Here is a 24,035-nt window from a genome sequence, read left to right on the forward strand (position 1 = left end):
GGAAGAGATTACAAAGATGGGAATGGATGAAATCATAAGGAAACTAATTATTATAAGTCAGGATATTAATTAGTCAGAAGTCAGCAAAGGTGAGCAAGCACATAAATGATGATAGTACAGTTTGAATAAGATCAAAGGTAACAGCCCACCTTCAGCTTCAATGTAGGCATCTGGACAGGAGTACATGAAATACTCAATAGTAATGAAGGTATGGGTAAGGTTTCACCAGCAGGTGAGCATGGCAGAGATGAAGTCCAGTGATACTTTTGAGCAAGAAATAGGTAGCTTTCGTGATAGCCCTATGAGTGGTCAGAAGTTCATCTCACACTCAAATTCAATACAAGGTTACAAATTTTCTGGTTTTGTCAACTCCATAGAATTAAAAGTATAATTTATAGTTCCACAAGATAAATTGATCTGGAAACTCTCTCTCAGAGATAATGTTGAAACACTCAATTGTTTCCTATTCTCTATTCGTCCAAGTCATGATGATTCAACAGAACAAAGCAAGAGACTGAAGAAGATTTAAGCTCAGAAGCATTGCTGAGAAATAGTAGTCATCAACATTTTGTTGCAGTGATGTCCTAGCTCATTAGTGGCAGTTTATTTTAAGTGAAACACTAGGTTCACTTATCCACCGTGGAGCACGTCAGTACCATATGGTCTCCACTACCAACAAGCTTAACCGCTGACCAAACCTGACTGAGCCATTTGACAACTCACCTGGTACATTATTCCAGACACATGCACACTATTGTGAAAACAACAATAAGCCATTGAAGCGTTCATGCTAAATTTATCTGGGAGTTTTATGAGGGTTATGCAAAGAACTGCACGATGTGCTCCATTTCCTCCGTGTTGTGACAGCAGAGCCAAAGGGGGTCCTTTGCTGTGATGTCTGACTGATGTTTGCACTCCACATAGCTGCAGAACGAGTGACAGTTCACTCAGGAGCCTGTTTAAACCATCACTTGAGGAGACATTTTAACCAACGAAAAAAACCAAGAGACTCCCAATCCTCGGACTGTGACGCACAACACCTTGTTGGACGAGGAGAATCGCTGCACGTTCAATGTTAAAAATATTTTTTTAAAAAAATCACTGACTTGATTCCTCTTGCATTACCTCAGGGTGATCACTTTCGGAACGGCTGTCTCGACGACCCCAGGCTCGGTTCAATAGTTCATTGGGCCCATCTCTTCTGCCAACATCACCGCTCCCAGTGTACAATCCTAGTCCTTAAAAAGAGAGAAAAAGATCCGCGCCGGAAGAGGAGCGTGTTCTTGACTAGATGTGAATGACAGGCAGATTACCCAATCAGCTGGGGAAAACTGTTATAATTGACAGCTTTTGTAAACAGTCGGTTAAGAGGATCCTGCAAAAGGCGGGGCTAAGGTCCCCGGCTGGATGACTTCACCCAGTCAGGCAGTGCAGGGTGGGGGCGGGATTTATTGCCATAGTGATGGAATCTCTATGGTCTGTGGTACCCACGCCGCTTTATTATTGGCCACTGAGCTGTCAATTAGTGGGTGAGGCGGTGGGCGGGTTAGTTGTAGTTTCCGGTTATCGTGTAGGGGCAGGGCTTGTGCCTGTGCCGAAAAAAAGGAAGGATATCTTTGCGGTCGTTGCAGGTTGCGCTCCGGCAGAAACCGGTTATATTGAGGGTAAAATGGGAACTAGAGATGATGAGTATGATTATCTCTTTAAAGGTAAGGCAATGACCATCTGTTTTGGGGTTGAAATACATTTGTCTTGTTTCGCATATAATTGTGATAAGATGTAGGCCTTAGGCTTTACGCCTTTAACCTGGTTAAGGAGGGCAGGGACAAAAACTTCTCCGCTGTGGCCCGATAAGTTTCTTTTTCTCTTTCTTATCGATGTTTAGTCAACTTGATACCAGAAAGTCTGGAGGAGCTTCATAGGTAGTAATGGCAGGAGCTGGAATCGAGAAAGAAGCCACCCAAAAAAAGCTATCGTCTGCAATAACATTAATCCCCATCTATTACCCTTACATGATCTGTAGGTTTAATCTAGCTAATACTGCCTGTCCATTTAGCTGCACAGTGAAACTTTTTGTCGTCTTTCTGCACTTAATTTTTACTTCTGCTAACTAGAATCTATTATTTTTAGTTACAGGCATTGTTAATTTTCTTTGTGTTTACTGGAAATAGCTTCATGCACTTTGCAAAACGCATATGAGCTTTCCTTTGTATTTTATACGTAAAGATCAAAAGCACTTTTTTTCCGCCACTGCAATCATCTTATTTATTTACACGAAAATTTCAGTTGACTGCCCCAAAGTGCGTAAATTGCGAAAAACATTAGTACCAATGTTTTTGTTTCTCAGCGTCTTAGGCTTGAAGGGAATATTTTACCGCTGGTGGTATGCATCACTGTTGACTGATTTAAGATGCTGGGTATAAAGTGAATTGTATGACCACAATAAGGCTTATTGGCTTAAAGTTGTATTTTTTATTGTTAGCAGTGCACCAAATATACCTGTGACATCAGTTGTCTTCCATGTTGCTGATCTTCTGGTTTATTGCTGGTTTTCACCCTCATTTCAACTTTCTCTTTCCCACGCTGCCTCAAAAATGAGACTCTTGATCTACAAGTGCCTGTTATTCTGTCCTTTAGTGGGAAAGAAATGGTGAAAGTTGAAAAATAGGTAGTAAGGGATTAAACTTTTTTTCATCTAATATTGATATTTAACATGTAAAGTGAGTACTTTTTTTTAATCACAACTTACAAGGTCACAGGCATGTTATCTACCTGCCTGCATGTTGTGGGGTTTGGGTGGAAATTTACCCATATTTGGATAGTCCCTTCAGTGTTTTGATCTAAACTTTTGTCTGAATATGCTTTCATGAAGTGCCTTTCAGCTTCAAAGCTGTTGTAAATTTGAGTTTGAAGACCAACTTTTTAAAAAAGTTGGTTAGGTCACAGATAAAGTGTACAAGTCTGCATTCCATTTTGTAGGGGGGATGTGATTGCACTGGATAAGGTGCAGAAATATGCTAGGATGTTGTCTGGGCTGGGGAAGTTAGACGTGGGGTTGTTTTCCTTGGACACTAACAAAGAACATGATTGTGATGTATAGATAAATGGGATGGACATGGAAGTACTCTCCTTTTGAGGGATAAATGAAGAAAGATATAAATTTGAGGTAAGAAGCAAAATTTAGAACAGTTGTAAGAAAAATCTTACCATGTAGAGTGGTAGGAATCTAGAACTCACCCTGTAAGGGTGGTAGAGACACAAACCCCTTGTAACATTAATTATTTAGATGAATGTCATTGGTGCCAAGGCGCATAAGGCCAACTGCTGTAGAATTGAATTAGGCTAGTTAGGTGGTTGTATTTGATTGGCAAAGACTTGATGGGCCAAAGGGCCTTTTTCTGTGTTGTAGGACCACTGATTCTGACTCTAAATATTTGTCAATTGCTAGTGAGTTTTGAGAAGATTTGTAGCTCAGGTTGAGGTTCTGGATGTGAGTTTGCTCGCTGAGCTGGAAGGTTAGTTTTCAGTCACCATTCTAGGTAACATCATCAGTGAGCCTCCGACGAAGCGCTGGTGTTATGTCCCGCTTTCTATTTATCTGGTTAGGTTTCCTTGGGTTGGTGATGTCATTTCCTGTTCTCTTTCTCAGGGGATGGTAGATTGATTTGGAGTCAAATCAATGTGTTTGTTGGTGGAGTTCCAGTTGGAATGCCATGCTTCTAGGAATTCTCGTGCATGTCTCTGTTTGGCTTGCATCCAACCTAGGACTAACCAAACAGAGACATGCACGAGAATTCCTAGAAGCATGGCATTCCAACTGGAACTCCATCAACAAACACATTGATTTGACTCCAAATCAATCTACCATCCCCTGAGAAAAAGAACAGGAAATGACATCACCAACCCAAGGAAACCTAACCAGATAAATAGAAAGCGGGACATAACACCAACGCTTCGGAGGCTCACTGATGTTACCTAGAATGGTGATGAAACATCTGAAAACGAACCTTCCAGCTCAGCGAGCAAACTCACACATCCATTTGTCAATTGCTTTTTGATTTACATATCATGTTAACTAAACCCAGTCTCAACTAGTAAATTGAAGTTTGAAAACTAGTAAAGCTATAAGAAATAAGAATGGGCTAGGCTGTATTGCTCAAGCCTGCTCTGCCATACATTAGGATTGTGACTGGGTATTTGACTGTTGAATAATTGTGTGCAGGCAGTGTATAACTTTACACATGCTTTTAATTTCATTCCTCTGCTTCAATTTGCATTACCAACCTCAAATATTCTTTATGTTTCTGTACAGGGAAGTTAAGGGCACGACATGCATTCTTTGTTAAATAAAGTTGAAAGAACTGCAGATGCTGTAAATCAGAAACAAAAACAGAATTGGCTGGAAGAGGTTAACAAGACTGACAACGTCTGTGAAGAGAAATCAGTTAACGTTTTGGGTCGAGTGACCTTCCCTCAGTCGACCCAAAATGTTAACTCTTGCTTCACTGCACAGGTGCTGTCAGATGTGGATTCATTACTCAGTTTTGTAGGGTTGTTGAATGGAATCTTGCGTGTTCGGCATTTTATTTTATCCGGATAGCAGCTAACCTATTTATTGAGCCCTTCTATGTTACCAGCTATATCTGTAAAAGATGATTCAAAACTGTGGCTCTGGATTGTAATGCATTTATGTTGCTTCTCTGTTCTGACAAATTTACTTTGGGATTATTTCATTTTTATGTAGTTTGAGACGTCAAATTGAGGATTAAGAAGATCTGCTAGTTGAATCAAGATGGTTGTTTTATATTCCAGCTTAAAAACATAATTGCTCAATCATATCCGTTTGAAAAAGGGTGGATTTATCTGCCATTCAATGGAAGAATCATATTTCTTCAGTTTTTTTGATATTTTGGTCATAATTGCTCCTTCAAAGAAGGGTTAAAATTTAAAGTGGAAGATCACTTGTCCATTAAGCTATTGTCCATTGTCTATTCTAGCTCCAAATACAAATGTTAAATTAAATATTTGCATAGATAGGCAAAGGTTTCTTCACATTGAAACTTAAACTAATATTCCCAAACAAAGATTCACCTGCACTTTTGCATGTCATGTCTGCTCAATCGTGTGTAAGAAACAATTGAAACATGCCTGAACCTTGTATATAAGGATTTTACTACATCAGTTTTTTGTCTTCTGTTTACCAATCTATCACTTATAATGGTTGGGTCACTTGTCAGTGTTCCTGGGCATCAAGACAGTGTGGCCTGAGAATGAACATGGATTAGGCAGTAAGGAATAGATTATTGAGGGGAAGCAAATATATAATTCACTCTATACTTGTATTATCCAATTTCACTTCCTTTTGGTGCGAAAAACATCAATGGCACTTTGGTGATCAGTGCTGTTTGGAGTAGAAGTACTGAATGAAGTTTCACTGCACCGTTAAAGTCTTCCAAAAGGCATAAGGGTGTAGCGAGTGACATTCATGAAGGCTATCTGTTTTCAGTGAGGATGTGGCACTGTAGAATGCAAAATTTGATCACCTACAAATAATTGTACGAACATTTGTACTTCATGATCTCAGCTGGTAATATTAGACAAGTCAAATTTTGGTGAAACGTGGCTTGATTGTAAGTTTTTCCTCTTGTAGTTTGGTTACTGTAGTGTTCAGTCACTGAACATATTCATATGAGGCTATCAATATCCTTCTAAAACTAAGTTCTTTATCTTAAGAAAAAGGTCAAAGTTCATTTAGAAAGATCTTAACATAAAACAGCACACAAAAACCACCCTCACTCCACCTATATCCTTCAGTCACTTGGTTCCACTGAAGTAGCACCACTGCTTAACTCTCAAATTTATAACTCCACGAGCTCTTCCCAAGCTTTGTTCTGGATTGTTGAGGCAGCTGAAAATGTTTATGAAGCTCTGGCCAGGTACTTGCTTCCAATTCTAACCACCTAGAAATTTCTACAATTTAAAAAAAACCTACCCTTCTGCTAAAGTGATTTATCTTGTGACCTCAACTTACTCATGGCCCTTGGTCTACTGTTTTTGTGTATGTCATAAAAGTTTTGTAAACATTGAGTTAACTTTTTTGGGGTTGCTGTTTAAATCTTTAATTCAAGTCATGTTTCCTTGTGAAAGTTGTGTTTAGATAATTATTCAATTATCTATTCAACTACTTGCTAAGCTTTGTTTCAAAGAAAATCACCTTCATAGAATTGTAAACTCAAATACTTCCTCCATCTTTAAAATCCAAGTTACCATGTAATAACGTTATACTGCAAACCTACATCTCAACATTTTTTTACTTCACTGTTTTTGACCTTCTGAGTCATAAAATGTCACCAGCCAAAATCAGACAATTTAATATTGAATCAGATGAGGTATTGGGGCGGAAGACCAAAAGCTTAGACGAAGAAGTGTCTTAAAGGAGGGCAGGTGGGAATTCCCCAGCTTTGACTTTTTGCAGCAGCAGAACTGCTAGTGTTGGAATATTTACAATTTGAGGATATATAAAAAGTTTGTGCTAGAAGGAACAAAGATCATAGAGATTTACTGGGGTGAAGAGGGGTGGCCAGGGAAGGATTTGAAAACGAGTGAGAATTATCAAGTCGAGGAACTGCTGGATCAGAAGCCAGTATGGTAACCACAGATGAATGGAATTTAACGCAAGTTTGGACGTGTGCAGTGGTTTTTTTTGGATCACCGCCTGTTTTTGCCTGGTGTGAGATGGAAGATGAGCCAGGAGCCTAATAGAATAGTCTTGGGGTAATACAGTAAAATGTACTTTTATTTTTGCTTCTGGTAAAGCATCACATATGTGTCACTATTAGTTTGCTGTGTGGAGTTGAGATCTTTTTGCAACATCTTTTAGCAAATTTTATCTCTTACCATCTTAATCCTTTAACTTTGTATACTGTCTAACACTTCAGCATTCTGTTTTCTTCCACACTTCTGTCTGGTCTGTGATTTGATTTTCAAAACTTACTTTGGCTCAATGATAGCATTCTCGTTTTAAGTGTGAATGTTGTGTTCAAGCTCCACCCAATGATGTAAGCATATTATTTGAATTGATGTTTTTGTGTAGTACTGATCGCATATTTTGTCTGAGGTTCCTTTTTTTCCCAATTGTAAACTGAGGCCAAATCTGCCTTTTTCAAGTGAATGCAGAACTATTTGAGGGAGGTTTTGTTTGATCAAGTAATTTTACCAGGCTATATTGTGACCCCTAAACATTAAGCTTCTAGTTGATCTTGTGGGAAGCCATGAGGCAATGTAGCCTTTTGGTGAAGCTAAGCTAAAGAGGAATAATGGATCAGAGTTCATACCCTTTTCAGTAATTCAACCCCAATTTAAAAACTACAAATCTAATTTTAAAGAATTTTTTTATTTAAATTGTTTCCATAATAGTTCTGACTATGTACTGGTATGGCAGCAATTTCACTGTCAGGAAGGTGTGATTGCAGTGTTGCGTCTTTCCATGGCTAAATTATAAAGTAGAAACAGGGATATGTAATTGGAAAGTTTTACCAACTTTAACAACGTGTGGAGATGTACCAGTTTAAATGGGTATCTAAATATATTGAGCATTCAGCTATCCATAGAGACTTATGGCATAAGATAGTAGTAACTGTTTTCTGACTTGTAACAATAATAAAGGCCAATGAGTAATATGGCCTGTTTCTACACAAACTGTTCCTGTCACCAGTGGAATTTTGTAATGTTCTCTTTAAGCAGTTTTAAATTCCTTTCATAATTGTGGTTGACAGTTTGAGTTCCATGGACCATGTTCATTACTTGGGTAGATTTTTTGATTATCATAATGACTCTGCTCTATGCCAGCTATGGACGTTGTGTGCAATTTCAGAATAGTGATGATCAAATGGAGTGGTGAATATTTGTTTCACCCTGAGGAATAATTTAGTTGTCAATTTACTTTTTTCTATCCAACTAACTTGATTTTCAAATTGGAAACTCATGAATTGCTCTTAATCAATTACTCATAATCCAGTGTCAACCAAAGTACACTGTATAAACGCAGGATTAGCTAATGTAAGCCTGAAAGTCACTTCTTCAGAATTTTTGAAGATGGACTTTAATTTGAACTTTAAACTGTTCATGCACCATACATTCCTCTGTACCCAGGCGCAAGCAGTAATCTGTGAATAACACAGGGTGGCATCACACATTGTGCCTAGATGAATTAATGGGCATTATGTTCAAGAGAAGTACAGATACACTATCAACTAATGGGTAAAATAACTTAGTCGGATTCTTGAAATGTAATTCACTAACTTTGAACTAAGTCATTAAAATATTAAAGTCAAAAGCTTGTGTTTATGATCTAACCTACAGATTGGAATGTTTACAATGTTGCAAATAAGTGAAAGCTAGAATAGAAGATCAGGATGTAACACCCAAATTTGTCCTAATAGTTGACTTTAAATTGACTGTATTTAATGCCCTGTGTTGGTTTACCTGCCTAAATATTCCAAATATTCTTGGAACGGAAAAGGGAAGACTCGACACGATTGCAGTTCAGATTTTCTGTCTGTATTAAAGTCCCCATCTACAGTCATCAAGTGAAGTGATCAATTCGGTGAGTTTACATTAGAGTTTCGTCACCATTTATCATACAACTGAAAGGATGCTTTTGTATATAACAAGATGACTGACTTGCCCTTTTGCTCATCATAGAGAAATGAATTTTTGTTCAGCTACCTATAACTGGCCTTGCGTTGTAAACTGCTGGTGCTGTGTGCAGTCTTGACCCTGCTCCCCCTCAGCACAGAAATTTAACAAAGTTCTGACTTTATTTCTGTTTTGTTGCTAGGTATTACACTAAGTAAAAACTAAACTCTTGGTTTATTTAATTTGACAACACTATTACCCTCAGTAACCTGTTGAAAAATGCATACTCAGAATATCTTTGAATTGGATACTTTCCTTGGTAGCCAAATGACCAGACAAAATTTGTTTTCAGGAATCTTAAAAGTAATGGCCAGTTTGCCAAGTAAGCATTTAGAAGGATGGAACATTTTTAAAAACAAAAAGTGGAGTTACTTTGTGCATTTTTTTGGTGCTAACTTTAATCCCTGTGCTGTCACTAATAGTTGTGATCAGTTGACTAATCTAGGGTATTCTTTTTGAAAACTACAGAGCTTTGAAACTATGGAAATTATTTTCAGATTAATGCCAATCTGAATTGCTTTAATAACAGTTGCCATACTACATAGGAAGTAGATCATTTAATCATAGTCTGCTCTACTATCATGGCTAATCTCTAACTCCATAGATCTACCTTTGGCCTACATACCATGATACTTTTCAAAATTAATGTCTCAGTTTTTAAGTTAACAATTGATGTAACATCTATTTACACTTGTGGAAGAGTTCCACAATGTACCACCCTTTTAGTGTGCTGAAGTGCTTTATAACATCTCCTGAATGCTCTGGTTCTAATTTTCAGACTGTGTGCTTAGTTATAGAATCCACTACAAGTGTAAGTGTTTATTCTTATCTACCCTGTCTCTTTTTTCCCCTGTTAATACATTGTCTGTGATCAGATCTCCCCTTTTTTTGGGCCTTAAATTCTAGAGAAAACAGGTTTAATTTATATAACTTAATCCCTGAACTACAGTTACCATTCTTGTACTCCCTCTAAGGCGTGGTGCCCAGATCTGCACTCAGTACTCCAAGTCTAACCAGGATTTTGTAAAGCTGCAGTCTTACAGGTGTAAAGCCCAGCATTGCATTAACTTTCTTGATTTATTTTCTGCATCTATTTGTGATGTTTTAAAGATCTACGCCTCTTAGATCTCAACTCTTTGGACATCCACTGTATGTGACTTCATGCCATCCAGAAAATACCCTGAGTCTGTGTTCAGTTCAAAATGGGTACATTTGTTTACATTAAATTCCATCTGCCATGGTTTTGCCCATTTGCTAAGCTATCAATATCCCTTTGTAATTTTATGCTGTCATCTACAATGCTACCTAACTTAGTTGTGTCTAGATTTGGTCATACAATATGACATAATTTATTAACCTGAATAATTGAAGCCCAGACACATCCTTGTTGAACACCACAGAGCACATCTTGCCATGGACCAGTAGGAATATAAACATGACTACTGACCTACTTTGTGTTGCATGCCCCTCAACCAATTTTTAACAATCATGTCAGCAATTTGCCCTCAATTCTGTGGACTTCTACCTTAGTTAAGTCTGTCAAGTGGAACTTGATCAAAGGCCATCAGCAGGTCTCTATAAACAACATCTTATAGATATCTCCTGTCCACTAGCCCTAAACTTGGGTTTCCTGCTTTCCCCCATAACCTTGATTCCTTTGCTGATTAAAACCCTATCTGTTAATTATGACTCAGCTTTGCGAGCCCTCTGCAGTAAAGAATTTACTACTGTTTCAAAGAAGAAATTCCTCCTTATCTCTCTTAAATAGATGATGCCTTCTTCTGAAATCATGTCCTCTGCTCCTGGACTCTCCCAAAAAAGAGACAACTTCTTTGCCTGTAAGTTATCAAGCCACCCTGCCCCCCCACAAAAAAAATTGTATCTGTTGTTAATATTGACTTTCTGCTAATTTGCAATAAATACAGGCCCATCTTACTTGACTGCTCCCTATAAGACAGTCCTGTCACACCTGGTGTCAGCTTCCCTACTTTCATATTCTATTCCCTTTTAAAGGCAAACATTCCATTTCTTTCCCCACAACCTGAATTCAGCTGTTTAGTTTTTGGTGATTCGTTCACAAGGACTCTTAATTCCTTCTGCAGTAGCTGTCTACAATCTTTCTCTATTTGAATAATATTCAAATTTTGGATTATTCCCTCCAATTCATAACCTCATCCCCATATTATATTCCATCTGGCAGTTCCCCCCCTGCCCCAAACACTCAACCATCTAATTCTCTGTAAACTGTCTTCAATGCTTGCCTTCCCACCTAATTTCTTGACTATAGTGTAATCGCTTTCCTCATCTAAGCCCTTAATAAATTGTAAATAACTTGCCCCAGCATGGATCTAAGCTGCATTGTACTTGTTACAGGTTGTCATCCCAGAAATACCCCCTGCTTGTCCTGTCTGTCATCTAATAGTCAGCCAATTCTCTATTGAAGCTGAAATGCTATGTGTGGTACCTTTAGCAGCACCTTGAAACTGAAATATGTTCCAACCATTGCTTGCTTCCCCTTTTAGCTATCCTGCTTGTTACCATCTCAAAGAATTCCAGTAAATGTGTCAGGCACGATGCTTCTTTTATGAAGCCATGCTGACTCTTTCTGTATATTTAAGCAGACCTTTTATTAACTAGCACCCATGGGACCAGGAGTGTGCCAGTTGATCAAACGTTCCACTTGATCAAGAGGTCTGCATAATCTATGTAAAAACCACACATTTAAGTAATAAAATCATTATGCAGGGATGTTATACTTTATTTGTGATTTTGTAAATAATGCAATTTTACCTTAAATAAAACTTATTGGCAGAGAGCCTTCTCACATCCTCAACTGTCTACTTGGAGATCATGATTATATGGCAAAATTGTATTTTAAAAAGTATTTGAGGTATATAATTTTTGGCTTATCAACAGTTCTGGTTAAACCAAAGCTCTCAAACTTCTGAACACCTTGCTATTACATCCTTTGTAATAGTCTTTAACACTTTCCCAACAACAGATTAAGGTAATTAGCCTCTAATTACCTTTTTGTCTCCTTCCCTTTTTAACTGAAGGTGTTACATTGACAGTTTTCCATTCTCCTGAGACTTTTGCAGAATCTAAGGATTCCTGGAAGATCACTACCGGCGCGTGCTCTCTCGCGCCCCGGCTACTTCCTTCAAGGTCCTAGAATACATCCCATCAGATCCAGGGGACTTCAAGGTAACAAAGTGTGGAGCTGGATGAACACAGCAGGCCAAGCAGCATCTTAAGAGCACAGAAGCTGACATTTTGGGCCTAGACCCTTCATCAGAAAAGGATCTTTCCGATGAAGGGTTTAGGCCCGCAATGTCAGCTTCTGTGCTTCTGAGATGCTGCTTGGCCTGCTGTGTTCGTCCAGCTCCACACTTTGTTACCTTGGATTCTCCAGCATCTGCAGTTCCCATTATCTCAGATCCAGGGGACTTATCGGTTTTTAGCCTAATTAGTTCCCCAGCACCCTTTTTCTGTAGTGATACTTATGTTTTTTCCTCCCTTTGACCATTTAATTATTTGGTGTTTGGAAGGTTTTTAGTGTCTTGTACTGTGAAGACTGATACAAAGTATTTATCCAACTCCTGTGCCGTTTCCAGATTTTTTCTTCCATTTCCCTAGCGTCATTCTGAATTGAGCCTTTTGGTTTTTTTTATATATTTAAAAAAAGCTCTTCAATGACTGACTGACTCTATCCAATACCAGCTGTAATAGATTTAACAATTATGCAACATCTTCCCATTCGAAGCAACTAAACTTATGGTTATTGGATAGATAGAAACATTAAAGAAGCTGACCTTTCAAAAGGTGTCCGAAATTAATTCTTGCACAACAGAATTAACTTGGAGATAAAACGGTGTGAGCTGACTGAACGCAGCAGACCAAGCAGCATCAGAGGAGCAGGAAAGCTGACGTTTTGGGTCAGTCAGCTCCACACTGTTTATTTGCCAACTCCCCAGCATCGGCAGTTCCTATTATCTCTAACTTGTAAATCTAATTGGGTAAGTTTATTTTGTTTATTGCTAATTTTTCTATTTTCTGATTTCTTAGCCACTCAGTGAGGGTCCAATTGTGGCAGGGTGTGCTATTGATGTAATCTGTGCTAGTCACTTTTAAATGAGCATTCAATGATCTACATCCGAGCTGAATACAATATAAAGCTGAATTTAAAACTGTTTCTTACAGTACTGTTGCCTCCTCTGGATTGGCTGCTGTCAATGCATGAGTAAAAGGAAATACTGTTATGATGGCTATACATGCCTCAAAGTTTCATACAATTTATAGGGTTTCCATCTTTAATTTCATCACCAGTTTATCACTGAAAGCTGCTGTCAGCAATCTAATATCACTGGTTTAAAGTTTATGCCCATTTAAGTTGCAGTTATAACCAGCTAGCCTGAAGAAATTGACCTTTGCTCAGCATCTTGGTGTACATCTGCTTAATTTGTTTCACCTTTCATTGAGTTCGTTATCAACAGATTAACTGATTCATATTATCGTAAATGAAATAGCTTCAGTGCACTCTCATAAAAGTTGAGGCATTTGACCTGGAAGTATTGTGTATCCACTTTCGTAATTTTATAATACAAGAAATCCTCTTCCAACTCAATGTAGTGAAATTCTTAAAACATTAAACTAGGAATGATAAATCTAGAAATGTAAACCCTTGTCCGTGGATTGCCATTTTGTGGCAGTGGGAAGCTTGTTTCTTCTGACGAGACTTTGTTTGGGAACTCCTTGCCTCCTAATTAGGTCACCCATGAAAGCAGGACAGGGGAGAGGTGCCAGAGTAAAGTATAGTCCAAAAGTCTGCAGCAGAACAGACAAAAGTCACTGTCTGTAAAAGCAAAACAAGATAGTAGTGTCAAGATTGTCCTGCTTGTCCTGTTCAGACCACTGTTAAATTCTGAGTATCACCTGTCAGGGTTGTGTGGGCAGTGATAGTGCCGTAATGTCCCTGAATGAAATGAAGTCAGGATTCCACCAGGATTGACACCCTGCCCTGTGTGAGGCAGGGCTGGGGACCTGGAAGTCCCTAGCCAAGAAAAAAAGGCTATCAGACGCCTGTGTTAGGGCATTGGTGCTTTTGGGCAGCTGTAACTGTCATCAAGTTGACCCTGTCAGGCATCCATTTGTTCACCTAAATATAGGGGCTAGAAAGGTGTCTTAAAGAGAGACTGCCTCACCTTTTCTGTTTGTGGAACCACACTCGGCAGAGTTACCAGTTTATGACTGAAGAAATAAACTTCTAAATTTTGCACCTAGGAATGTTAGAAAGCTCTTGAATAATCTTGAGTGACCATACAGAAAGAAGACGTGCAGTTCAATTAGGCAAGCTATCTACTCCAAATTGACACACTCCTGAGGAGGGATAGCTGAGGAAACCGATTTTAGTATTTGATTTGTTGTTATGTTTGCAAGCAGTAAGGGAAGGTCATAGTGAGTAAAGACGTACAGATCATGGGGAGAAGAAAAACTAGGCAGAGGCATACCAGTTACATTGCATGGGGTGTGCGATAGGCGAGATCAGCATTATTTGAAGCTAGTGTCCATTCATCAACCTAAACAACAAGCAAGAAGCTATTCTTGAATCTGCTGGTGTGTTCAAGCTTCTGTATTTCCTGCCTATCAGAAGGGATTGTTGGAGAGCATTGCTGGTGTGCGTTGGGTCTCTGGCAGCCTTTCTGCAGCCAAAGGCAGTGTAAGTGGAGTTATTGGGTGGAAGGTTGGCTTCCTTGATTGTATTGGATGTGGATGGTAACTTGTGTAGTTTCTTATGATCCTGGGCAGAGCATTTGCTGTACTAGGCTGCTGTGCACCCATCCAATTTGCTTTCAGTAGTGCATCTGTAAACGTTGGTGAAGGCCCTTGCGGAAGTGTCAAATTTTCTGAGCTGCCTGAGGATAAAGCGGTGTTGCACCACCTTGACTGTCACATCTACCTGGGAAGTCCAGAACAGGTGGTTGTTGCTCCTAGGAACTTGATGCTGTGCACCCTCTCAATCTCAGCACTAATGTAGATGGGGACATGTTCTTTTTTTAATTTGAAGTCAGTGATCAATTTTTTGCTGACATTGAGAGAGAGGTTGTTCTTACTGTACCAGTCACCCAGCCTTCTGTCTCCTTTGTCTATTCTGACTTGTCATTGTTTGATATCAGACTTAAACCGGTTGTCTTGTCAGCATACTTGTGGTTGGTGTTCATTTGGAATTCGGCAATGCTGTCATGGATGTATAGGAAGTACAGTTGGGGGGCTGAGAATGAAAAGTAACTTTCCAGCCAGTGCAATGTTTGAGTGTTTTATGGACTTGCTTTTGAAATAAGCAATGTAGTTTTCAGTGGGTCGCAACAACTTCCCATTTATACAAATATCAGGTACTTCACCAATAAGCCAGTTGTAATGTGCTACAGTCTTCAGAACTCATGCCCCTAATTTGATTCTGATGGAGTGAAAGAGTTTTCTTCTGGCCACGATGTCGCATTGTCTTTGCAAAAGAAGGCGGGGGCAGGAAACCTTCTGGGACACGCAAGGATTGACACTTTCCTTTGGCTTTCCCACCTTGTTGCTTAAGCTCCACAGTAAATTGTCCTCCTCCAGTCGATGAGCTCAGCATAGCATAATTATAATAGTCGTAACTTGCAGGGCAAATACCTTCACGTGATCACCTCCTAAGTTATGTAATGGTTTGTTCAAGATATAGCGTATCTATCACTCAATCCATACAGGCCACTGTTCTGGACAAATCAATTTGTTTGACTTGGTAATTGGCTAACCTTCCAAATCTATAACCACTAGAAGAACAAGGGCAGCAAATACTTGGGAACACCACCTATAATTTAAATGTTTTGCTGCTACTTCACTGTGTAGCTTGGTCAAAATCTTGGAATCCCTCCCAAACAGCAATGTGGGTTCGGCTGCAGCGCTTCTGAAAGGCAACTCGCTACCTCTTCAAGGGTACCTAGTGAGGGACAATAAATGCTAGACAGCCAGCAGCGCCCACATACCAGTAGTGAATTTTAAAAAAAAACTAAAGCTCTAAGACAGTGCAAGGCCCAAGAGGCAAATGTTCTATGTGTCAGCTTAATTAAGTGGAAATTCTTCAATTATTCTGGAAGATCTACACCCACCTGTCTCAATTGGGAACCAATAAAGTCAGCTGTATTAGCTGAAAAATCATTGCGTTTAGCCTTTTTGGCACCAGGATTAGTCTGATGAAAATGTTGAAGTATTTGTTTTCATGAAACAAAAACGAGCAGCTTCTTTTGCCTGGCAGAACAGCCCAAAGTCTCAAGCCAAAAAGCTGCTTTCCATCTGCCCAAGGTTTGCATCCAAAGGGAGACGACGTGTGGTGAGCACAAGCGTCCAAGAGATCCAACAGTGTGCTAACTGCCAAGACATGCAAAGCTTTTTTGTACTTTAAAGCCATTGTCATTTAATAATCGAGACCAAATGGACAAAATCTTTACCGTTTTGTATCATCAGTAATGGAGTAAACATTTTAAACCTCTAAACAGTGAATCCACAGTAGCAGTTGATGCAGTCTCCCCCCTAGGCCTCACGCCTTGGTGTATCAATGAGAGCAGTAACTGGAGTATGAATAATGACATTACATGAAAATATACCCCTCAAGTGCAGGAGTGGGCAGTCTGTCTTGTCTGAAAAGACAGTTGAAAGCTCTTTGGGAATAAACTGAAGAGATCTCTGCTATAATAAAGAAAAATTCAAAGTCATAGCCATGTAGCGCAGAAACTTGAAGCTTCAGGAAACAGTCCATGCTGACCATTATCCCAAACTAAACTAGTCTTACCTGCCTGTACTTGGCCCATACCTCACCAAACATTTCTTTCTTGTGCTCATTTAAATGTCTCTTAAACATTGCAACTGTACCCACATCCACTGTTCCTACTGGAAATTCATTCCACATGAACCACACTCACTTTCAATTGAACCAATTCTAGTCTAGTGGTAAACCACCATCGATTGGTAATCTGAATAGATCCGCATGACAGTCACTTTACACTTCCTGAGGAATGCCCTGATGTGATGTTTGAGAAAAATTGACATCTACCAGAAATAGACCACTGCATTCATTTTTGAGATTACAAAAGCATTTGACTGAGACTGTGTACTCAAAATTTTGAAGTCTAAGAAGCTTCTCAATTCGACACATGGCTCATGAAACAACTGTAGCTTCATCACTAGGAAATCTGAAATAGACACCTTTTAAAAATACAGACTGGGGTAAAGCAAGGTTGTGTGATGGCCTGCATTCTGTTTACAGTCTACTTGATACTGGCTATCCCTCTCGTTAATTCCATTAATTTTTTTAATAGCATCAGGTTGAAAAGCTCTAACCTTGGATGTCTCAAAGTGAAACTGACCACCAAAACTTTGCCTTGTTCGAATCTTGTGAAGTCACCTGATGAAAGAGCCGTGCTATGAAAGCTTGTGATTTCAAATAAACCTGTTGGACTATAGCCTGGTGTCATGACTTCTGACCTTGTCCATTCCAGTCCAACACCAGCACCCCCACATGTTCTACCAGATTCATAACCTGGGAACTTTCCTTTGTGTCTTTGCTGGAGAAGTGTCATGCGCCATCTAAATAGCTCAGTTCACAAAGGGTAGCTTCTCTGCCACTCTTTTTCCCTCTATAATGCTCCGCATAACCAAGCTTATTAAGCTTTCAGTTGCTATGTAACTATTTACTTCACACTGCTGTAAAGCATCTTGAGATATTACGAGATACACAAAAACAAGTTGGTTGTCTTGGGTTTAGTATAAATGGTTTGTGAACACATACACACAAGTCAGATGTATAGATTCCCTAATCATCTTTGTAATTGTTGACTTTGTACACTAATTCCTCATCAGGAAGAGAATGTCTTGTACTGTAAATAAACTGTACCATGGGAAGTTTTTTTTCTACCTACAGGCCCTTCTGCCGCCTATTTTGGCAAACAACTGTTCTAACTTTTTTGCTTTGAACCACCACAATTACCTGTATAATACAATTGATCTCTTCTAGTTGTACTGATTGGAGACTCTGGGGTTGGAAAGAGCAATCTCCTATCCAGATTTACACGTAACGAATTTAATCTGGAGAGTAAGAGCACCATTGGAGTGGAGTTTGCCACCAGGAGTATCCAGGTCGATGGAAAGACAATTAAGGCCCAGATCTGGGACACAGCTGGACAGGAGCGATATCGTGCTATCACTTCAGCGTAAGTATGTTATTAATCTAGCTAATTTGTAGAAATAATACTGGGAAATAATAGGTGCATGAGTTTTTTGAGACCGCTGTATGGTTTTGTATATTCAGAACTGAAAGATGCCTAAACAAAGTCAAGAGATCTCTTTTTAATTGACCCATTTGATACACTATCTCACTTGGTGCACGTGAGACTTGAACCTGACCCTGTCAGCCCAGAGGTGGGGAACCTATCACTACACCACAAGAGTTCTTCTAACAAATTCTGTAGAATTTTTTTTTAAACATGCTGTTCAGATTGTTTGTCTCTGTAGCAGGTGGGAGTTGAACACAGCCCTCTAGCTCTAAGTGTTCCCACTACCACAAGAGTCCTCAAAGTTTGGTATACTTTCACTTTGAAATTAGCCTCATGGAGTTAAATGGTCAAAGTTGGAAAGAGGTAGAAAAAATTCTTAATGCAAAAAACCTTGGGTGAACAGTGATCTTAATGAAAATGGCTAAGTAAATGATGGAAACTGTTTCCAAGAGTGAAATGTGAATGTTGAAAAGGAGCGATAACATATATAATTGCTAAAATAATTGTTTAGACCAGAGGAGCATGGTGACCTTGGCTCCTCTGGCTTGCCACTTAGTTGGAGTGGGGACTTGTCTGTTGGTCCACTTTTTCAAGACTGCTATTTTGACTTTTTTCCACATTCTCCACAAAGAGGAGAAAGTCACTGAATAGTTATTGAGCTTTCAGCTGGATTATAAATGTTTCCTAATAAAGAAATTTGAGTGCTGACATATACTCCAGTCAGAGACCTTGTCTTTCACAAGAGAAACAAAAGATACATCCTGCAAAAGTAAGGATTGATATACAGTCTGGATTGTGTGCTCTCTCAGGTACTACCGTGGGGCTGTCGGTGCTCTGCTTGTTTACGATATCGCCAAACACCTAACATATGAGAACGTTGAGCGGTGGCTAAAGGAGTTGCGTGACCATGCTGATAACAATATAGTCATTATGCTGGTTGGCAACAAGAGTGACCTCCGTCATCTGAGAGCAGTACCAACTGATGAAGCACGGGCTTTTGCTGGTAGGTATTGTATAATAGCTGGTTATAATCGGTGTTTTAAGTGTTACTTTAAAAGTTTTGGCCTATATGAAATTACGGTAATGTCAAATCTAATGGTATCACTGGCCAATTGTAAAAAGTCAGCACTCAAACAGGATACCGTGTTAGACCTTGAAATTAAAACAGTGCAGCATCTGTTTTTTTTTGTGAACTTGCTGTTTTGCACATGCACACTCTCCCACATGCACGCGTGAAATGAATATCTCGACAATAATTGGAGAGCTGGGGTGTACAATAGTAGCATCTAGTAGCATTAACCCATCCTCTTCCTAGACTCATGACGAGTAGGCACTTGGTAGAGGGACTAGTGAATCATTTCTTTTCCTTCTGAAACGGTATTCCTGTTCAAATTTGAAATGAGAAAAGTATGTTAACAGCTAGCACCCTACTGAACTATTTAAAAATTAGCTAACTCATGTAGGCCTTTTAAAGCCTTGGTTGAGTTCAGTTTATAATGTTAATCTACTTGTGTTTTCTCATTTAACTTGATTGCATAGTATAATAAAGAATGTCAGTGCATGCACAAAGTCATCTTTGATTTCAACTAAGGCAATTGTTGCAGAAATTAGCACACTTCCTCACTTTATCATACATTTGTGGTTGGTGTCAATGAATGAATACTTCAATCCAACATTTATTTTCCAATCAAAACTTAATGTGGTACCATACTAAAAATTTTGGTATTCTTTTGAATAGCCATATGGCAGTTTACCACAGTAAGATCTTTGGATGTTGCAGCTTGAGCCATGGGTCCTAAATTGGTATAGAGCCTGCTGATTTCAACAGGGACAAAAATTCAGATGCAGATGTCCCATAATTGTTTCTACTGGCTTTAGCCAAAGGTGATCAAGTCTGGAAGGATTCGCACTCCTGGTTGACTGACTATCCAGGGAGGCCTGGATATTTTGTATTATGGATTGTGAGTGATGCCTTAAAAGAGAATAATATCTGCTACTGCTGTGTGCTTTTGTCTTGAGATTGGCTAGATGATTTAAAAAGTGCTCAAAGTTGAAGGCTGAGAAGGGAATTATTTTGAAAAGCCAGGAGAGTGGGCTCTCTGCTCAGTGGTTTTAACTGTGAATGTCTTTGTAACCATTTCCAGATGAACAAGGCAGGTATGTAGCTGTTGGATTTGAGTGGTATCTAGTTCCAGTGTTTTAACCATATTTTGCTAATTCACTTCCAGTTAACTACAAGTTTGTGTACATCACCAACTTTTCAGACTATTGTGAAAGTGTTTCTTGATGCTGCAGAAAAGGGTGGCCTGGACTAAATATTTTTCAGACTGAAGGATGGTTTGTAGAAGTAATAGCACTGCCTTTACTTTCCAACTCTAGGGAGTAATTTAATTCAAGCTTTGCAAGTAGTAAACACTTTTTAAAAAAAATCTATAATGATAAGGCAGGTTATGTACTTAAAATGGTGAAATGGGCACATGATATTAAATGTGGAAATTTTGAAGTGCTGGCCTGTGCGAGGACTAAAATGGAAAGAGAATATACTGCAAAATGACAATGTTTGAAAAGTGTAGAAGAGCAGGGAAATTTGGAATGCAGTTACAAATCATATGTGGCAGGGCAGTGATAATGATCACAAAACATGAGCGCATGGAATTTAAAGCATTAGCTATGAGGAGAGATCGAAAAGGTATGGTTGTTCTTGTAAGATGAATGGTTTTGATCATACAGAAAAATTTCATTCTAATTAATAAGTTGAATATTTAAAAGGATGTTTAGTTTCAGTCAGGATCTGGCATGTATTACCTAAACTGATTTCAGAAATTTTGAAAGGGAGATAAATGGGTATTTCATAAGGACCTTGGTTATGGCCAGGATGTGGAATTAAGCTCAGCATCTAATACAAAGCATGAGCATTCCTGTACTGAGTTTTCATTTTCATGAATGTAACCCCAAATATACAAATAGTTGAGTCAAAATGATATATGGTTGCTTGAATAGTGCTGGGTTGTTGTAGAACCTGAAGTCTCCCTTTTTCGTATTTCAGAAAAGAACAATCTCTCATTTATTGAAACATCTGCACTGGATTCGACGAATGTAGAAGAAGCATTTAAGAACATTCTGACAGGTAATGTAATAAAATTTAAAAGCTATGGGAGAAACTGCCGATCGTGGTGCTTGGAATTAGTCTGCAACACTTAGTAGTACTGTTTTAACAGAGCAAGATATTGAAGGAATTAGCTCTGTTTCATCAGCTCAGATTCAACTAAAACTGAGATTCATGGACATCTCTGCTTTCCAAGTCACTTTAAATAAATTAAATCCTTAATTACGCATCCTTTTTAAATTATTTACCTAACCACTATTAAAGGTGAATTGAGATGAATTTGTCAGAAAGCAGTTTGTGTTAGCTATATGCATGATGCTGTTTTTCCCCTACATTACTGCAGTCCATTTCTTCAGTTGAAACTTTAACTGTAAACTGCTTTAGAGCATTAGATTTGTGAAAAAGTATAAATGAGCTTTTTCAATTTTGCTGTATTCTTCAGGACTGCATATGTGCAAGTTTTTCTGCAGTCTGTATCACATGTCAGTATTGAGCTATTTCAAGTCTGGTATACTGCCTCTAGATGCAGGGCAAATTTCGCTACTTTCAACAGCTGCCTCCAATCCCAGTTCTGAACTATGTAGAATGTAAATTACTTCATTAAATTTTCAAGTCCACTGTTTTGGAAGTTGGGCATGTCACTGTCATCAATGAACTTGAAGTGAAGCCATTCACTGCTCTGCCCACTTGTAGATAGGAATTCTTCCTGCAGATTACTTGTGTCTCACTATAGTTACACAGAATGGAGCAGAGCTGTTGTCATCCTCAGTGTGTGCCATCCTTCAGGGGTAAGAAGCTTGATTAGAGTAAAATGTTTCTTGAATTGCCACAATTGACATTTTAGCATTCTTCCAAGCAATGAAATAATAAGTCTTAAACGTCATGCAACATGGCTGCAAAAACACTGAATTGCTTTTTCAAATATGGTGCAGATGCATTTTGCCTATAACTTTCTTTTTCCTTTCCACCAGAAATTTACCGCATAGTTTCACAGAAGCAGATTTCTGATCGATCAGCTCACGATGAATCACCTGGTAACAATGTGGTAGACATCAGTGTACCCCCAACGACTGATGGGCAGAAATCAAATAAACTGCAGTGTTGCCAGAATATGTGACCTGCTTCAGCAGCCCCTCTAATCCCTACTTCTGCCTGTGCATTGTAGTGTGTTGTGAATGCTTTTGTCCAGTGTCCTGTGACTAATGAAATCCTTTCTAATGAGTTGTAGCAGTAGAGCTGAATCACTTCTGCATTTCGAGCATCCCTTTTTAATGTGATTGAACTGCATGTGCCCCTCTTTTTCCTTTACCTGTAATTATGAACACTCAAGACTAAGTGGAGCAATACTTTATGTACATAACTTTTTTTTTAAAAGACAAGAACACATCACCCTTTTACATCTTTCAAGAGTTTGGGCTTGTGCATATTTATGCTTCTGTAATTGAGAGTTCCTGTATGGAAAGGTCAAGATCCCACCATATTTCAACTGTGTAGAACATCTTTTTATAATGCTACTGAGGCCTTTATATCCTGTCAAAAGTATTTATATCTCATGCTTTGAAGTGTTTTCAGAGGAAAACCATATTTCCCTTTTCAGCAACCCAGTAGTGAGATCTATCATCTATAACTATTTAATTATAGCCTATTTGCTGCGTCTTAATGTAGATACTAAAACTGCAGTGCTGCTTTGCATTTACTAGTTAACAGCTTAGTGCATTCAAACCTGACACATTCCTGAAGCATGTAAATATCCACACTAAGTGTCAGCAGTGCTACCTTCACTTTACTTGGTCACTTGGGCGTTTTTCATGGTCACTTGGTTGGGGGAACCGTTATTAGCAGTTGAACGAATATGTAACTTGCAGGGAAAAGGATAATTCTGCTTGGAACTGAACTTAGGCAGACTTTTAAAATTGTGTGTTTTTGTTTTTGTACTAACTTGTTTTATTCAGATTCTGTCTTCAATGCCTCCTAACCAGGATGAAATTATTGAGCACAGCAAGCCTTAGCTAACAGATTAGGTTTGGAATCTCATTGCTTATTTCTGACTTGGAGAGTTTCCTGAAGGGGATTACTTTTTTGCTTCCTTGCTTTTTCTTTTTTTGCTTTTTTTGATCTTGAGTTAAATCAAGAAATGTGTTGCTGTCCATCCAGTTCTCATTTTCTTTTCCCTCATCCCTGCTGACCTTAAGGATTTTTTGCCTATGACTGATACACTGGAACAATGGCTGTTAAAATTATTTGGAGCACTCTGTTATTTCCTTGTCACTGATGGTTCCTCCATTCCATTAAGTGCAATCCATTTTGTAAATATGTATTGTCACTTGATTGTGCATGGTAATTATATATGGTGGATAAACTTGTTGCCAAATCTTTTACTGTGTGATTCCTTCTGCTGTGCCATTAATATTGGATTGCATGAATTTGAGGTAATTGCAATGTAATGCTTTCAGCTTAAAACAAACTGGTTCCCCTACAAACAGGGCATATCCCTTTTTTTAGTTTTGAATTTCAGGCTAGGGGCAAAAGAAACAAAATGCACATCAATGAATTTTTGCCTCTATGCTCGTTCAGGTAACCTCCTACAGTTTCAAAAAAAAATGCTTGGGTCCACACCAGATCAACAACCCCCCCCCAAAAAAAAAATACAGACAGATATTGTGGATACCAAAATCTGCACATTGTACTTTCAATTAGGCTGTTCAGTTTGAGGTGGTGACAGAATGATACATAAATGCAGTGAAATGCATTGAGCTCAGGTTCCAACATCTGTTATGAAATGTCTGGCTATCTGTTATTAAGTAAGTAAAATTAACTGAATACATTCAAATTAAATCAGTTAACCTGCTGACCTTGAGAGCCTTGCTTAACTTAATGAGGAGAAAGCTCAATGTTATATCTTGGTACCATTTGACCCAAGTGTGGCAGGA

The 24,035-nt window shown here is 38.8% G+C and overlaps 2 protein-coding genes across 3 annotated transcripts in view; one reads left to right on the forward strand and one right to left on the reverse strand.

Annotated features, from left to right (window-relative positions):
• Window positions 1-1,253, reverse strand: part of marchf2 (membrane-associated ring finger (C3HC4) 2) — a 51,988-nt gene extending 50,735 nt beyond the window's left edge. The window contains exon 1 of one of the 2 annotated variants that reach the window (XM_048560199.2): window positions 1,126-1,253. The gene's annotated coding sequence lies outside the window, so the exon portion shown is untranslated. Of the gene's footprint in view, window positions 1-1,106 lie in introns of both variants that reach the window. The other variant, XM_048560200.2, reaches the window with a different exon arrangement.
• Window positions 1,254-1,558: 305 nt separating this feature from the next.
• On the forward strand, window positions 1,559-23,480 carry LOC125465883 (ras-related protein Rab-11B). The gene is made up of 5 exons (XM_048559833.2): window positions 1,559-1,709; window positions 17,741-17,936; window positions 18,809-19,002; window positions 21,046-21,126; window positions 22,077-23,480. Exons 1-5 carry the CDS (start codon window positions 1,670-1,672, stop codon window positions 22,220-22,222), a joined length of 657 nt encoding a protein of 218 aa, XP_048415790.1. The 5' UTR covers window positions 1,559-1,669; the 3' UTR covers window positions 22,223-23,480.
• Window positions 23,481-24,035: the final 555 nt, after the last annotated feature.

This window comes from Stegostoma tigrinum, chromosome 30 (assembly GCF_030684315.1).
Source record: "Stegostoma tigrinum isolate sSteTig4 chromosome 30, sSteTig4.hap1, whole genome shotgun sequence".
NCBI lineage: Eukaryota > Metazoa > Chordata > Chondrichthyes > Orectolobiformes > Stegostomatidae > Stegostoma > Stegostoma tigrinum.